The sequence below is a fragment of the Grus americana genome, chromosome 11 (assembly GCF_028858705.1).
Source record: "Grus americana isolate bGruAme1 chromosome 11, bGruAme1.mat, whole genome shotgun sequence".
NCBI lineage: Eukaryota > Metazoa > Chordata > Aves > Gruiformes > Gruidae > Grus > Grus americana.
Window position 1 is genome coordinate 23,658,099 of NC_072862.1, and position 18,357 is coordinate 23,676,455.

Sequence of the window (18,357 nt, forward strand, 5' to 3'; positions counted from 1 at the left end):
AGATTTCTTTTAATTCTTGCAATGGTTCACAAGTTTTCTTATTTTATACCAAATTCCAAGCATGGGAGTCATATTACACTGGCAACTTTACTCCCAGAGTTAGATACACCTAACTACCTGCCAAAATGTAAGCATAAATTCGACATAAACACTAGTTCCATTATGTACCATAACACAGAATGGAAAAGGAATTCACAGGAACAGCCAAAGAGACAAGTGCCAATGCGATTATGTCCTTTGAAGAGCAGACACAGAGATGGGGCCAAATCTCAAGAGATCAGGAAAATCTAGAACCACTGACCCACTTGAACCCAGACAGCAAAGCCCACGACACTTCCTGGGAGCTGCAGACACACCGGTACCTCTCCCCATACCCTCCGCAATCACAGGAGGGGGCTGGCGGTTTGATCGACCACTGCTTGCTAGGGGGAAGGCAGTAATGGAGGAAAACCAGGACTAAACCAAGATTAGATCTCTTCCCTAGGAATAGCAGCCTTGTCAAGATAAGCCTTCTAAGGATATGTAGTGACTATGTTAGGTGATTTACAAATATTGGCTTTTTTCACCCCCATCAGGAATGAACAGAGAACTCACAGAGGAGACTGCACACACCCCCCTCTGCTCAGCAGCGATGAGGATCCCTGTCACTGTGCTGCAGCAAGTAATAAACCCTAAACGTCGAGGCACAAAGGCAAGCCTGTCTCACAGAGCTGCCTGGTACTGCGCAACTGATGTACCCTGCATGAAGCCAGTCTATATAAAATGCTTTAATCTCTTGCAACCATCTAAGCTGTGAAAGAGACAATTGCCTAACAAATTGAGGAAGGATGAACCAGAAGATGCTTTAGATTTCTCTGTAGCTCTGTCACTGCACTGCAAACCTTAAAAAATTCCATTTTCTCTCTCAGCATCAAAAAGCTCTTTTTTTTTTTTTTAAAACTCACTGATAAAATTTGCTTCTATGATTTCCCTTGGTAACTTATTCCATATGTTCCCCTTTGACCACAATGCATACCTTTTGGAATTCTCAGCTATAGCTTTTAACTTCCAATCTTCCCCAGCTTCAGATAACATCTTCCTCTCCGAGGGGACCTTCTCATTCCCCTTTAACAGGTCCTTTCAAATGTGCAGGCTGCACTTTTCCTGGGTCCCGCACACCCAGCGCAGCGAGGGCAGAGCAGGGGGTAGAAGGACAGCACCGGTTTCTCTTTGTCCAGCCTGTTCTCAACTCCCGGAGCACTCCTACAGCTACTGCTACCTCCTGCACAGGCTCTGTGGCTTTGTACAACCAAGGCAGAGCCAGTGAAAGCAGGGAGGAAAAAGATGCTGTTGGGGTACCCCTGCAGCCACTGAATGTGGTATCTGGCTTTACTACTCCAAGCAGATTGGTTTTGCTGCTTTGCGCGTATAAAATGGCACAACACACCTCTTGCTTCCAGGCGACGTCTGTTATCTGAATCTTGAGTAGGAAAAACGCTGCTTCAAGCAGCCAGCCTGGAGAACCACACGTCGTGCCTGGTGGAGGTGGTTTTCAAATGAAGGCAGAGCGGAGATGGAGCTGGCTTACTAAAATGCCAAACAAGAATAGCCTTACCGCACATTTCACCTCATTTCCCGTATTGCCACCTGGCCTGCCATTCTCACCTTTCAGAGGACGATTCCTTTGTTTGCGCAGCGGGCATATTTAGAGGCTAGAAACTTGTGCCAGCAACTTACAAACAGCCCCCAGCTTCCAAAAGCACCAAGGCTGTGGTCGCTGTGGAGCAGTGGAGCCTGCTTAGGTGAATACCTCTGGGTTTGTACAGACGGGACAAATCCTTCCGTTAAGACTGCAGCAGCAAAGACCTACGTAATCAGCAGACTGCTAGGGAGCACGTAAGAGGGAGCAGCTCATGTCTGCAGTGCCATCCTGCGCACGGAAGCCAGAAACTCAGTTGATGTTCCCAAAACCCCTTCCCGGGGATTTGTTCCTCAGGCTTGAGTTAAGCAAGACATTTCCATAGGTGAAGAGTCCTACTAGCTTCTTTCGGAACGACACGCATACTTCTGTTGCCTAATTGCTCTATCAGTAGTTTAAGGTCAGACTTGGCCTGTACAGAGTGGAGGTAGTGAATCCATACGCTCATTTTGAGATGGGCCCAAACAAAACCCTTGTTCCAGACAAGGAGTTTGAGCCTGGGAACCCCATTTTCCGATTTTGCATTCCTTTTCACTGCTCATTGTTTGGATTACCAAAAGATCTAGTGCTGTACTTTATTAACCATATTCCATAACATCCAGTGTCGACTTCAGTGCCCACCTATAGTGGTCCCATATGGAACACAAGCCCAGGCAAGCGCTTCCATTTTAGGTATAGAAATACCCATGAAAGAGTTTAGTTTTTTCCAAGCCATGCATTTTGGTGGGGAGAAAAATGATGGCAGGAAGGTAGACAGCTTCCTATTTTCTTCTTTCAAACACTCAATATTTGGGGAACTGTGCCGCACCTTACAATGCTTTATGAAACGAATGCTGGTCATTTAGATTATTATATTATTACTACATTAAAAAACATTATTCATGCCCTCAAGCTGCATTCACTGAGCTCTCCCTTTTGAATGATTCACCTGTTATAGTATTATTGCTAAAATGGATGTTCAGCATTTACAGATGTGAAATGCCTCTATTTGTTTAAATTACACTACCAAAATCTTTCCCACACACTTTCCGACCTCTCCCTCCAGATCACAGGATAAAGGAAGAATTTGCTTACTGGAGAAAAAGCAGTTACTGTGCTGCAAAAATCATTCTCTCTCTCACTCACACAACCACAAAAGAGCAATTTTTGTTTATGGGTAAGAGGAAAAAACACCCCTTGGTGCATACCTGTTGGTGTTATACTCTAAACCCCCGACTTCCTTGCTTGCCTGCAAAAGATCAAGAATTCCTGCTGAACTTCCGCTCTCTTTCTTTACTTTGGAATTGCGCCCTGGCTTTGCCTCTGTGTCAATGTGAAGCAAATCTTCATCTGACGAGTCATCACTCTGCAAAAACAAGGAAATGGCTCAAAAAACCCAGAAACTCACTAAGTTAGTCAACAAGAACAACGCGGTGATTTTTTGCAGCCTGCTGCTCCTCCAAAGACACAAAGCTAGCATTTGTAATTTGCTTTCATTAAATAAGAAACCCAACCCAAACCGAGGTACACAGTAAAAGTCTGTTTGCCTGCAGCCTGTAGGCATGGTGGGGTTTTCTTTCCCCTTCCGACGCTGAAGAACCAGCTTTGAGATCTGATCCTGCGCAAGGGATGAAACCACTAGAACAGCGGTGCTTCCAGGTGCCATGTTGCCTCCTCAGCCCCTGCTCCTGCTCTCGAGACCTTGACCCATTTAGCAAAAGAAGCGTACGTGTGGCCATGGCTTTGTCAGCCCAGACACGCATCAGGGCGCAGGTCTGTAGCTTGTAAGACTATTAACACAGCCAGTTCTGACACAGCGACAGACCCACTTCTGCCATCCCAACCGCAAGAGAACAGGAAGATCTGACAGAGGAATGGGATAGACATGTATGAACAGTAGCATCCGAGGCTGCGGAAGGAAGCTACCTGCATCTAACGATCTTTCCAGGGCTGGTATCTCTACACACTGTGGTCTAGAGTACAATAAGCCGACTCTTCTCCCCTCTCCTGCCCTGCTTTCAAGCCTCTGAAGTCCCAGCCCTTACTGCTTAGATTGCCAAATACTGCTCTCCCTACGCTCCTGCACAGTGAGATACCAGCCTGTTTCCCCTCTTCCCTGGGCACTGCTCTCCAGACGTCAGCTACCGCCTGAGGCAAGGAGCTCTGCACTTGCTCCTGAATATCCCGGAGCCAAACCAGGATGAAAAAGATCCCTTAGTTCTTAGAGCCAAACATTTCAGTCACCTACAGTTCTGTGTTAACAAGCTATTCTACTTTTTCTAATTCAGATATTATAATATGAATTTGTATTAACCACAGTTTGGCAAAACATTTAATTTTAACATCATTTAATGTCATTTTTTTCCAGCGTTGACCTTCAATGCTGGCACAGAGCAAACTTCTGCCTGTGCTGTTCAGCTCTCTGAAGGTTAGCTATCAACCAGCACACGGGCACTGCCTCAGGTTAGGGACACACTACAGTATCACGCTGAGTCAAGGGCATTCTAGCTGGAAGTCCACAATGGGCAGAGGGAGACCCTGCCAAGCGATAGCAAACAAACCTTTAGTTGCTACATAAGAGGTACTAAGGGCTTCTAGTAATGTGAAACGCCAAATGACGTGAGTTCTATTGTATTAGCATTACTCAGAGTTTCATCTGTCAAACATGAACATGGAAAATGTTCAATCCATGAGGAGAAGGACTTGGGGGTGTTGACTGATGAGAAGCTCAACATGAGCCGGCAACCGTGTCCTGGGCTGTGTGTCCAGCAGCGTGACCAGCAGGTCGAGGGAGGGGATTCTGCCCCTCTATTCCGCTCTGGTGAGACCCTCCCCTGCAGTGCTGCGTCCAGCTCGGGGGTCCCCAGGACAAGACAGACATGGAGCTGTTGGAGCGAGTCCAGAGGAGGCCACAGAGATGATCTGAGGGCTGGAGCACCTCTGCTATGGAGACAGGCTGAGAGAGTTGGGGTGGTTCAGCCTGGAGAAGAGAAGGCTCCAGGGAGACCTTAGAGCCCCTTCCAGTCCCTGCGGGGGCTCCAGGAAAACTGGAGAGGGGCTGGTGACAAGGGCAGGGAGTGACAGGACAAGGGGGAATGGCCTGAAGCTGAAGGAGGGGAGATGGAGATGAGATCTGAGGAGGAAATTCTTCCCTGTGAGGGTGCTGAGGCCCTGGCACAGGTTGCCCAGAGAAGCTGTGGCTGCCCCTGGCTCCCTGGCAGTGTTGAAGGCCAGGTTGGATGGGGCTTTGGGCAACCTGGGCTAGTGGAGGGTGTCCCTGCCCATGGCAGGGGGTTGGACTAGATGGGCTTTAAGGTCCCTTCCAACCCAAACCATTCTAGGATTCCATGATTCTATGAAATTTGACAGCCAGTGTTCAAAGCACATGGAAATGGGGGGACAGACAGGCTGGGAGCACAGCTTGGGACAGACCCCTGTGCCTGTGGTAACGTGACATCAAGCCAGGTACAACAGAAAACGCCTCCTGACCCTTCCTATTCCTTCTTACGGCTTGCTCCTGTTCTTGTACAACTGTCACAGTTCCCATCAGGCCTGATCACGCAGAAGCTGTTCGAGCCACTGCACCAAATTATGCTTCATGCCCGCAATGAATGCTACCTGTTCTGGGCAGACTGGGAGTGCAGAAGGAAGGAGAGGATGTGAAAAGTGCCTGTAAGAAGGCTTTGCTGCTGTCGTCACACATACTGTTAGAGACATACAACGGGTGCTTGCGTGCGACAGGTACAATAAACATACCTTGTATGATACCGACTCCACCTTTGGCTTCTTAACAGGAGTGTGCTGCAGAGTGTCTTTTTTATCTGATAAAACTGAATTAAAAAAAAAAAGAAAAACAAAGTCATGAAAGTTCTTTTCCCTTCACAAGCTAGCACTCCTAAGCCATAACTTCTAAAGCAATTCAGATCCATTTATATTTGACTGACAGTTAAGACATGGCTTGCTTTATTATAAATCACATCAATCTTAAAGACTAATTTTGGACAATCAGCACACAAGACTTTGTTGTGCAGATACAGACAAAACAGGAAATATTCTTACAGGGCAGTTCTCTTTTTGTAGTGTTTTTCTTCCTTCTAATTGGAAACTCATCAATTTTTAGTTCACCATCATCTGACACGTATTCATATTCATCTCGTACAGGTTTTGCTTTATCTTCTTTAAAATTCTGCAGTGACCCAAACACACTGGTATTCAGCTGGGTTTTGACTCCCTTTGAACTAAAAAAAAAAAAAAAAAAAAATTACAAATCAGTAACAGTACTCTGATTGGTAAACATTTTGCAGATTGACATAGGGGAAGACAATGAGTATCTTTACGTAGAAATCTCAGTCAACTTGAATACTTTCAGAGGTGCCACAGCAATTCAAATAATTTTATAAACACATTTCTGTACCTACAATTTATATCTCAAGATATGATGTCAACAAGTAAGCACTATATTATTTAAAGCTATCTCAAGGTATATCGTGATATGCCTAATCCACACGCAGCATGGAATTTTGCTATGCAGAGTTCATTTAACAGTTTCTTAAAAATGTACTCTAAGTAGGATCTGCACAAAACCTACTTAATATAACTCAACTAGTAAGAACCTGAAGTGCCAAAACATGAGATACTGCCTGAATGCTGAAGACACTGCTCTCAAGCACGCTACCATCCTCAAAGACAGGTCGCTGCTGTTATGGCCAACTATGCTGGGTTCTGGGTAAAATCAAGTTCTAGAGAGAATTTTTTGCGTAAGTGTGTTTTCTACATTGACCCAAGAGACGGATTTTCACCTTTCTGTAAAAAAAACCCATAAATAATGACAGGACTTTAAACTTTTTAACCAGTTTTTTTAACTGAGATGTATTGTGATATTTTTGACTTACCCAAGCAACTTTTTATTAGAGAAAGAGAATGTAAATTTGTTGTCCTTATTTCCTGATAAAGGCGTCTTTTCCGATTTGTGTTCCTCTTCCATTTTTAAAAGTGAGTCGGGTTTACTGTTCTGAAAGGCAAAAGACCCGAACCAAAACAATAGAATTAGTTGAATGAGTTGGTATTTCACATTCGTAGGTAACCTCAGGGAATCCACTGATCTATATGCAGAGAAAAATATGTTCCCCCAAATGCAGTAAGTAATAACGGATTGTACTCGTCCTTAGACTGCATGGGTTTTAGTTCAGGGACTTGTCCCCATTCAAGAAGCACTTCAGCACCAGTTTAAGCAACCCCCTCCACAAACATGATGCCAAATTTAAATACAGTTCTCTTAAACTGGTGCAGACTGATGTAAAATACTAACCACACACTTGGTGAATTGGGGCACAGGCTGAGCTCATCAGCATCGCGCCTGGGTGGCTAAGGACAGAATCTAGCACAGTGCCCGTAACCTCACAGATACGACTGCATTTTATTCCCAGGCTCCACTTGCTTCTTTCACACCTTGAAATTATGACTTGAAATGAAACTGAAATTAAGCTTGAATTATGAATTTAATAATATCAAAGTCACTCAGTGCAGAGGAAACCTTTGATTATTTTTTAAGTATCGCCTTAATACTTTCCTAAGCTGTACTGGCTGCAGAATTAATTGGTACATATTGATCTAATCACATGAACTGTGACTTTTTTTAACACAAAAAAAATTTAGATGTCTCTAATGTTAATGATTCATGATTCTTAGTAGTTTCCCACATGAAAATGCATGTACTTATGTTTTGTTTTGGGGAATTTGTTTGCACCTTTGTCATTAGAAGTTCACAAAGCAGGCAAAATTCAGACAGCTATTTCTGTGAGAAAGCCTAGTGTCACCTTGTTTTAAATGGTACCTGGAGAAGAAATGTATCATTCTATGAATGAATTTTACTCACCCTACATTAGCCCTCCAGGAAGGCAAGCTTTTAATTCATGTGGCATAATTCAGATTTCATTAACTCTACTTTTATGCCATCGTTAGTTATTGATTTCTCTGGAACTGCTCCAGATTTAAAGTAGTACGACTGTGTTAAAGAAAGAATCACAGAAGAGATCAGCACTGAAAAATCTCACTATTAACAGCGTTCCACTGGCTTCAACAAGGATGCCGATGGACAATTCAGCCTCTGCTTTTGAAGAATTTGCCCCCTTCTTTATCAGTGATTACTTGATTATTTTCTACTCAAATTTTTCTCTTCGGGAACTGAAAATTGGTGCCTTGTACTCTCTGCTTAGGTAAACCTAGGAACATTTCTCCACCCTTGACTTAATACTATGTGGCAGAATTTAACAGGAGACATTACCTTATATTTCCATTTGGCTTCTGTTTTGCTTTTATTTTGCTCTCGAACTTCAAATTTCTCCACCTCATTCTGCTTACTAGCAGTTTCCTTATTGGGAACACTTAAAACATTCTTTGCAGCCTGGAGAAAAAGTCAGCATGTACTCTTAATGAGTGCTGGCATGTTACAGAAACATATTTTTTATCTGGAACATAACATGATATATTTTTGAAAACTCCTCTTCCGATTCATTCTTTTTGAACCCAAATATGAGATTCAATCATATATTGCTGCTTCAGAGAATGTAGAAGACTAGTTGCTTTTCTCCTTGATATGCCAACATTCAAGATTACTGTAAAAACATACTAATCTCTCCTTTTCCTGCTCTGTGGAAAAGGTTTTGCAAACTGCACACAAAGTACTAGGAAATTCAGAAGCATTTTGGAAAAGACTTATGCATACTTCTTAACAAACAGTGTACAATACATTACTCGGTCAGTGCCTCAATGAAATCCTGGCCCTTACTGTAGTCAGCAGCAAAATTCACGTCGAATTACAGGACATCAAAATGAAACTTGTCCTACATGAGCAAAAATGGAAGCAAACTATTGTTTTGTCTTCATTCACTCACTCTAGAGCAAAATCTCATGCAAGTAAGATGCTTTAGAAATGAGTTCCTTCATCTTTGACAACCGATTATGGAAATGCACACAAGAGTGCTAATAACACTTGAAATAATACAATAGTTCAAGGGACAAAAAAAAAAAAAGCCATTAAAAATGCCTTTTGATTTTCATCTCACCTCAGCTTGGGCAGTGAACTGGCAGTAGCTTGCCAGACTCAGCTTGAATCAATAGGTTTCTTGAAGGCTCCGCATCAAATGAGTAACCAAGCAAACAGTCAAATCAAATCGAACAGTCGGGTAAAAAAAGGGCGATAAGCTAGCACTTACAAAACTTTTTTACTTCAGTGGAGACAGAGTTTTACACTGTTGCTTAAATTATTTTATCATGAGACCTAAGGAGTGATTTTAACCCTATTATGGCAAGAGAACTGGGAGAGGTTAAAACATGACCCACCTTCCCCTTCTTTGGCGTCTCGATCTTTGTCAAAGCCTCCTTTGTGTGTGCCTCCAGCAAGTCGAGATTCGGGATGGCTGGTGGTGGACTCTCTTTTGCCTTCTTTCCTTTCTTTTTACCTTCTCCTTTAACTTTTGGTGTTTTGGGAGGCTTGGGGGGTTTGGGTGGCTTGGGAGGTTTGGGGGGTTTGGATGGCTTGATTTGTTTGGGGGTTTTCACAGTTTTGGGAGTCTTTTTTTTGGGGAGTTTTTCAACAGGTGGGGGCGGAGGCGTCACTTGGACGGGCGATGGTGGCTCCTCCTTCTCCACAGGACAGATCTCCTCGGTGTTTGTGTTGGCACTCGTGTCTGCTTTGCTGGCTTTCGAAGCGTTCTGTAGTTTAGCACAAAATGGGAAGGCATTCAGACCCACCTGTCTCACGTTAGGTGTTCCCCTGCACCCTCCCTTCCTCCGGGAAACAAACCCCCCAAGATCCTCCCTTCAATAAAGGGGTGACTGCAACCACAGGTCCAGCTGGCCAGGGAATGAAGGCCACATCACATCCCACAGCAACGCTCTGCTCACCACTAATTTTGCCCCTACCTCGCTCAAGCACAAGTTTGGCCTGGAGAAACTCCAGCGCCTTCGTAAGGAACGTAACTCTCACCATGTTATACCATCAGGTAGGACCATTAAACAGACGGCCCGTACAAACACATGTACAAAATGAATGGTCTTTTGTTTAAAATGCTAATCAGCTTAAGCGCAAACCATTTCCATTTAATTCAGACGTGATAAACGTAGCAGAATCGTTGTTTCATGCCCTCAGGAAAAATAAGCAGTAAAATAGCTGCCCAATTAAAATTAACGTTGTCTGACTAATTAAAAAGAAATTATTTTCTGCTTAATTTGCCATTCTGACAATCGGAAAACTTACATACTACATCAAAGAGGATAAAAGGACAAGATAGATTTCCATTTTGATATCTTCAGATACAGTTAGAAAAGGGATGGAATGTAACACAATGTCCTCTTAAAACACCTGAACTAGCTGTTGTCACCTTGACTGTCACGCATCTCCACTAAGTGCAAGTGATACCACACTTAGTGGATGATACCTCCATGCAACCTCCTTTTTGTGGGTTGGTTGGTTTTTTTTTTGGAAGGGAGTATAATTATTATCGTGTTTGCTACAGTAACTCTGCCTAGAAGCCTGCCAAGAACAAGGCTTCCTACTGGGACAACGTACAGAGTAATAGTCCCAAGCTCAGACAATGTCATAGACAAGATCGATGGGCCTAAGGAACAGGAGGTACTCCATAGGGAGCACGATAACGGCGATGGCAACAGTGTTCTTTGGGTTCTGTCGTGTTTGGGTAGGGAGTAGCTAAAGCGAAAGAGAAGATAAGGCTGGAGAGGGGAGTGTGGCCAATCCAGTCAGGAGAAGGTGGAGGAGGAAGGATGTAGGACAGGCAGACACACTGTGAAACCTCACTTGAAGTCTTTTGATGAAGAGTGGGAAAAAATGATTCATTTGTGTCAAGTCACGCATTTTATAGCCTAGATTGCTAAAAGACCCACAATATAGTTAATATTATGAAAAGAGCACAAACCTCACTTAATCTTATTTCTTTGGCAAGGTCCTTGATAAGTTGTGCTGGTTTGAAGTTTTCTGGTAGTTCATCTTCATGCTCTGCTAAAGCCTAAAACAGAAGAAAGCCAGACGGCTGTTTCTGTGCATGGTTTTTTGCAAAAATATAAAAAAATTCTCATTAAGTGAAACATCACTATTTTTCCTACATACTAAAATCAATACTGACTGCATCAGTAGTCCAAATAAGGAAAAAAATATATTTTCCCCTTCTGAATGCTATTGTAAATAGTTGTCCTGAGAGAACAACAAAGCCAATAGTCTTCTCCAGATATTACTGCAATTTCACAACTGTAACATCACTTTGCTCACCCCCTTATATGAAATTCTGTGAGAAATTCCTTTTCTACATCTACAAGGAAGGATTGCCTTAGGCTGGTGTCTTCGATGAGTATACCAGGCATATACCTTGTCAGCAGATTGGTTTGGGAGCTCCCTGACAGGACGAACAACATTTGCATTCAGATGGCATGTTATAAGATTTGGAGTTCAACTTCACCTAAATGCCAACACAGCCTCACTTCCTTTGACTCACTACTTCTCATCTGCATGGCAAGTGGAAAAATAAAGAGGGTGACACAGAGAAGACAGCTTCCACCCCAGTCAGTCCTTCTACAGGAAACCAGGGAGCAATTCTGAATGCGGGCTCCAGCGCAGGCTTTTTGCAGAGGGGAGCAGCCAGGTCCCTGACGACACGGAAATCTGGGACAGCCACCTAACTGACCTAACTGTGTGTGCAACATTCTGCACTCAGCTGCTCATCCCTCCTTAAAATGGCTGAAAAATCCTAAAGCTGCTAGTTCCCCTGTTCACGTTTTATGATCGAATGGCCTGTCTTCCTGCACGGAGCTAATTCCCCGAAACTTTAGGAGCAACACACGCAAGAATAACGGTTCTGAAATGACTGCAGCAGGAAATTCAGGCTGCAAATCCCTTTAAGCCTTCTCTCCAACCAATATGTATTTCCTGGCTCAATTAATGTGTTGATTTGCAGGAACTGGGCACCGTGTGCACACAAAAATGCAGGGGTTGTTCTAGGCTTCGCTTCGCTCGTGTACACAACCTCTGCTTAATTGATTTGGCAGATGAAAATGCTCAGAGTCAGGGAGAACGTCCGTTCAGTATCCTTTTGGCTGTGTGCAGAACTGACTGGTTTAAAACTCTGGTGGAACGTTTCTTCCTGCTGACTCCTCGTGTGGCACCTTGAAACCCTGGCTATCGCCCTCCTTCCCCATTCTCCCAGTCCCTCCTCTTTGGGATTTTAGAATTAGCTGGTTTGCTATGGAGATACTATTTGTTCTAACATTTACTCTCTGTTCCAGTGATTGACAAACCTGAGGAACATCCAATATTAAAACAGGCTGGTTCTCCTACCTGTTTTTTAGTCCATGACCTGAAAGCACCATTGAGAATTTTTGCTCCTTGGAGTAAATGAGCAGGAGGTTGCTGCCCAGCTTTATGCAAACCTAAGTAGAGGAAAAAGACAATGCCATTCAAACACTGCTAGCTGAAGTTGTTTTACATAAAGTCTTTAATTTGAAAATGTTTAACTGTGACAGCTAACTCTTTGAAAGTTGGTCACCACAAATGAATCCCTATTATAACTTGATGGTAAGAAGGAGTATATTTACTGTGTCATAAATCCAACTCAGCCTTCCTACACTGTGCTCCTCTAAGTTATGTCTACACTGGCAATCCTTCCGGCTCCTTTCTTGGTCCCATACTCAAGCTAGCTTCCACGTTCATACATCCCAGGCTGTGGGAATAAAAAGGTACCGTCAGCAGGTCTTTTATTCTGTCTGAAAAAGCAAGTACCAATATGTGGAAACAAAGGTTATATTGGGCAAAGCATTTCACTTCTGTACACGTACAAGCTTGCCTAAACTTTTCCCCTCATTCCAGTTTCTGTTCAGAGTTGGTCACAAGGGGCCCCCTTCCAGGCGACACTCAGAGGGACCCCTCACCTTGCTTATTAATTGGACACATTTTTCTCATTATAAAAGGATCTGGTGGGTGTCTCTAGACACGTTCTGTAATAAGAGAAATAATAGAGGCAAAGAGCAAAGTGAGACCGAATGTGTAAAGAACATACATGCATGGATGTTTGGATTGTCTCTGAAGGAATCTGACTGGGGCCGAGATTTTGAATTTCACAGAAAACTTTGCTTTAATTCTCAGTGCTCCTGCTGGCCACACCTCTGATGTTCCTGTGGCCTCGTGTATATGTGACCTGCCCACGTACTTCGGCCAGGATCAGCAGAATGATGGGAGAAGAAGTGCTACTCTATGCCTCGGGCTGACGGAGCACATAGCTCAAAACAGGGCATGAATCCAGACTTGACAGGCAACTAAAAAGAAATGTTACAACATCATTTGCCTGTGAGGCAACCTAAATATGTTTTACAAAGAAGATGAAACCTCCCCTAGGCACAGGGAAGAGGGACAGTTAAGGTCCTTCCTAGAGCGAGATGGCAGGATATTAAGGGGAGAGCTGGACCAGACCAGCATGTTCTGCTGGTATGTTAAAAGTAGTTTTGAAATACTAACAAGGCTGATTTTGGCCACCTGTCTATCTTCTACGTGACACATCAGCAGAAATTAAGAGTATTTTCAGGCCCCCAAAGCTAACCAATTAAGGCAGACAAAGAAATGCAGTTTTACCTTTGAACGTCTCTAGTAGGTGCTTTCCCATATACCAACATGCAGTTTCAAAGTTCGGAAACTGGGTCAGACTGACAATTTTCAACCGTCTTTCTACTTCATATGCCCTGCAATACAAAGCCACATGAATTTAAAGCACAGCAGGTCATGAGTATGTCGCACAGCAACAAGCACTGCTCATAAATGCCTGAGGTTCGTTTTGCAGCACTTCGTTTCTTTGTGCTGCTACCACGTATTCTGGCATCAAACCAAAAGCAAACCATAAAAATAACACTGGTAAGAAACTGTGCGCTACAAATGTAAGATAGTTTTATTGCATTATTTGTCCAGCATCAGTAAAGACCCACTTGGATTGTCTTACACTGGGCAAGGAACCCAGCTGAGCAGGTGGGGGCTTGTCCAGAAGGTGAATGGCACGTTCACGGGTAAAACTCCTGACGGGTTTTAACAGTTCTTCCTTTGGGACTTGGCCACATCAATCCAAGCACCTCACGTATCCTTCCACACGCTATGCAACAGGTGTAACGGCAGCTTGGAATTACTCAGCATGGGAGGACACGGTTGAAGGGGACAAATGTGGCTGCGCTTTCCAAAATTGCCCAATAGAGCTGCATCAATATTACTGCAAATCTAGGCTAATTAACAGGAGAGAGGATGGCCAACTTATTAACAACTGAGCCTCTATCTAAATTTAGATTTCAAAGATAGATTACCTCATCTGCATTTCAACACTTAGACTGTGCAGAAAATGTCCTGCAAAGGCCAGGCAGTCTACAGGTGTTAGAGTTGCATAAATCCAACCTAAAAGAGAAAGAGAAGAATCCCGAGGATAAAAACTGGAATCACAGTAACAAAGCCTTTATTCACAACACAAATACGCTTTGAACAAAGTTGCACCTGGCCCCTTGTTTTGCATGACAAAGGCTCAGCCCAGGACGATGCTATGCACCTCTGACTCCCAGTCCCAGGATGACATTTGACGGTGGCAGACAGCGAAAGGGGACAGACCGCTCACACTGACAGTACTTTCTTGTTACTGTGAAAAGCAGCAGCAGCTACATAACGGTAACTGCTTTCACATCACCATAAAAATCTGTGACAGCTCCTGACAGGGACTTTATTGGAGTGCCAGGAACAGGTGTTTTCCAAACACTTATTTTCATACAAAAATCTACTTAAATTAGTGAATCTCTATAAATTGCTCCGTGTTTATTCCACCATCTGCGCCACATATGGTCATGAGAGAAATACCTACTTTCCACTTTCAACAGTCAAAGTAAAATTCAAGTGTATAAACATTCTGTGCAAAGAATGTTACTGTCTCACAGAAAAATGGCACTACTGGATGCTGCCTCCGAAACGCAAGTAACAGTGTGTTACCTACTCACACTGCCTGGGGGCCTCAGCTCAGATTATGGATCGAGTGGGCAGGGCATCGTTTAAAGGCACATAGATGCAGAGAAAATCCACATCCCAAAGAGATTACAGTTTCAACAGGTAACAGGGAGTGCTGGAAACAGCAATGCAAATGAGGAAATAATTGTTCATGGTGAGAGGAAGGGGATGGACAGGGGCAGGAGTAGAGCTGCGTTCACTTAAAACTCTGCACTATCTGCTGAGCAACTCCCTATCCTTATGAAGATCCTCCCAGGAGTCAAGAAAAACAAAATCCACCATCCCTAACCTGCAATGAAAGCCTGAGTCTATCAAGTAATCCATAAAAATCTGTGACACCCCAGTCTTCAGCCTCATGTGAAACCATAAATGGACGCTCACGCTCACGCAGGCACCTATAGTTCCTCAGTGTCACAGGGAATCAATGGCCGTGAACAGGTTTTGTGGGAGTCATGGTCAGCAAGGAACTCAACGTGAATTCTCTGTTAGATGGCAAAAAGCACCTATGTCACGGGTGAGAAAACTCATGAGTGACTGCAACCCAGCTAGACCAAGGGTGGAACACTTTACCTACTAGATGTACTTTTAAAATGGTGCTAAAATATTGACAGAAAGCAGTAAAAGTTCTGATTGATTTCTTTGGGTTTTTTTGGTAAGCATATGAAATTACACTTCTGCTGAGAATCAGGCTTCCTACTTTGTCAGAGAAAGTGGTCGAATCACATCCCTTGAGCATTTTGGATGTGCTATTTCAGCAGCTCTAAAACGAGCAGGAAACCTCACCTGCAACTGCCTGCTCACCTGATGGAATGAAGAGTGTCTGTCCTTGTTTAACTGTGCATTTGTAACATTTATCGACTTGGTCTGCAAAAAACATCTCACTGTGGTTTGCTGCCGATTGCCAGCGTTCATAAAGAGAAATATTTGCAGAGGCTGGTTTGATGAGATAAAATATCTTTTCTCCCTGCATCAGAAAATATAAAATTAGCAACAAGCAGCCAAACCAAGCACTGCTGCACTGGCACAGATTCATGCACACACAAGCACACACATTTATCTAAAGACATATATAGCATTACATATTTTAACACTATTGAAATAAAATTTACTCGCCAGCTTTGTACAGAATGGCTGAAATAATTAAATCACTAGCTGACCACATTTGCTCACATTTGTGGGACTGATGTTGCAAAAAGTTTGCAGTGCCAGATTCCATTAGCCTGCAAAAGTAGGACGTAATTATCTTTCAGGTCTTAGGTGACGTACGTGCAGAAGGCACTAAACAAATATTAAAATTCAAATACAGTGAAAACACACAGACAACTTCCACACTCCAGAGGCTTCCTCGCTCAGCAGACCCTGGCACTGCTGAGAGCGTTCCCACTTACAGCAGTTAAGGCTCTGCCTATTTCTTATGGATACAACAGGACCATAGGGAAAAAAAACCCTGAGCCCTGAATTTTTGAGAGGATTTTAGGATGGTCTTTGCATGTAAAATTCAGTTCATTACTAGATACACTGCAAAAAGATGACCCCTCACCTTCAGCACATGGTACCACGCAGAAGCTCCTCCCGAATCTATGTGGAAATCTGTGTAGCTGTCCTTGACACAGATCAGGCAGTACTTGGTAACTTTTGGTTTAGCCAGAAGAGCATCGTCAGGCCAATAGTTTTCCACCCAGGACAACTTCTTAACTATATCTGGAGGCTCTACAAAACTGGACATCCTTTATGGAGAGAATTGAAAACAAATGTGCATCTTTTAAAAAGAGAGCAGAAGGACCCCGACACAACAAAAAGCAGAGTGTGACTCCAATACTTGCATGGCAACCTGAAGCAGCTCCATACGTGTCAGCGGAACTGCTCTTCGCTCAGAAAAATGGTGAAAACTGGCTACAGACCGAGATTTAAGGCTTTTCAAGCACGATGACTTAGCAGACGTAGCAACGATCCTTTGGGTTCTTTCAGTAGCAGTATTTATGATGAAGTATACGCTGCTTGTGTTTTTCCAGTTCCTGCCTCGTGCTGTGTAGGCTCAGTTACCAACAGCGCTGTTATCACAGCCACTTCTCCTGCCTCCTTCCCAAGAGAAAGTGAAATGCATGCTCTCTTGCACAAACGGTCTGGCAAATCTTAAACATTTGCAAGTTAAGCTTAGTATTAAAACTAATACCAATAATGTTAATAGTTAGAGACTAAGTAAGTCTTGATCTGCTGCTGGAAATCACAGTGATCTTTTTATTTAGACTGACTAAATGACATTAAAAGCTCAGAAGAAGGAAAAAGTCTAATTTGGGGCGTTAATGTGAATATATTTAAAATACAACATACATAATATTCATTTATATAATTTATACAAATGAATATATTTATTTACATTAGACATATATTCATACTGTATATATTTATTTATATACTTTCTGTATAATGTTTATAGTAAATATATAATATATACTACAAATCAGAGCTAAGATGATGTAGTGGTATGATAAACAGGTTTTCAGTGTGTTGCATCCCAGAATGTGCTAAATTTTATATTTAAATAGTTCAAAATGTGGACAAATATTTGCAGGGGGTGGAGGGTCACTGTTGGATGCTCTAAAATATCATGTCAGTAAGAGGATCTGCACTTCAAACTAAAATTAAATGCTCCCATGTGTCATTTATGCTGTCAAACACCGATAACAATAGCTCCATTTATAATGGCAGGGAAAGATGGAGCAGTGCATTCAATTAAAGTGTCACTGTCGGTGTTAAGAAATAAAATATTTGCTAGTTAATGTCTAAATTAGCAGCATATGAGTGACAGCTCCAGCAGTCCTTCAGAACAAAAGACCTCCCGTTATTCTGGGATAATGGCAGAAAGCTAAAAAAAATCTCAGCTGAAGATACTGGTAATCTTTGAAGCCTGTAATTACTAGAGATGCTTTCTGCAGAAATGGGTGTGCACTACTACAACACTAACTACAGGGCTAAAGGTAATGGCTTTAAAAAAAAAGAGCTTGTAATTACTCATCAGCCTTCTTTTTTAAGGCTACTTTAAGCCTTCTTGCTAAAATGGAATGCTCCCCAAAACAACCATTTTTATTTTTATGTCTCATCATCATCTGTGTAGCGTTTGTACATAAAGGAATCTTTTCCTTCTCTGACACTTCCCTTCTACAAGCACTACCTACCCAGAAGGACTACGAGAACTGTAAAAATGATCTGCACAGTTGCACAAAGTTCAGTACATTATAGATGCATCTGCCTACTTCTGGAATAAAAGCACAGCTCAGCTGATGAATACAGCTATATAAAGCACAAAGCAATAACTTGAACTCTTAGGCATTCCCATCAGCTAGTCATCCTATATATAAAACATAAAATACAAACCATGAGGAGAACAGTAGGCTTCCTGTCACTGAGGACTGTGATGTGCACACAGCCAGCACCATTACCTCTGGCTCACTGCATCACCGAAGCACCTCGACCTCAAATTCAGAGCTCATCTGTACCGTCACCCCCCAACTTTCCGTCGAGAAGCCAGTGTCACTCTAGTTCTGAACTGCTGCCGTGCAGATTACAGGGTAACTCGCCAAAACACTGAAACTAAAGCTGTAGCGTGTGGTATAGTGTTACAAAATTATAATCCTGGCAAATTTACTCTCATTCAGGGACATCCAGTGACATG

The 18,357-nt window shown here is 42.9% G+C and overlaps 1 protein-coding gene across 2 annotated transcripts in view; it reads right to left on the bottom strand.

Moving 5' to 3' along the window:
* Positions 1-18,357, bottom strand: part of PHF2 (PHD finger protein 2) — an 85,234-nt gene that overhangs the window by 12,266 nt on the left and 54,611 nt on the right. For both annotated transcript variants that reach the window (XM_054838223.1, XM_054838222.1), the window contains 12 exons: positions 16,225-16,411; positions 15,486-15,648; positions 14,003-14,090; positions 13,290-13,396; positions 12,003-12,094; positions 10,591-10,680; positions 8,999-9,370; positions 7,941-8,060; positions 6,550-6,668; positions 5,717-5,895; positions 5,414-5,487; positions 2,866-3,023 (listed from right to left, as the gene is read on the bottom strand). In XM_054838223.1, coding sequence (XP_054694198.1) covers positions 2,866-3,023; positions 5,414-5,487; positions 5,717-5,895; positions 6,550-6,668; positions 7,941-8,060; positions 8,999-9,370; positions 10,591-10,680; positions 12,003-12,094; positions 13,290-13,396; positions 14,003-14,090; positions 15,486-15,648; positions 16,225-16,411 — 1,749 coding nt within the window. The remainder of the gene's footprint in view (positions 1-2,865; positions 3,024-5,413; positions 5,488-5,716; positions 5,896-6,549; positions 6,669-7,940; positions 8,061-8,998; positions 9,371-10,590; positions 10,681-12,002; positions 12,095-13,289; positions 13,397-14,002; positions 14,091-15,485; positions 15,649-16,224; positions 16,412-18,357) is intronic.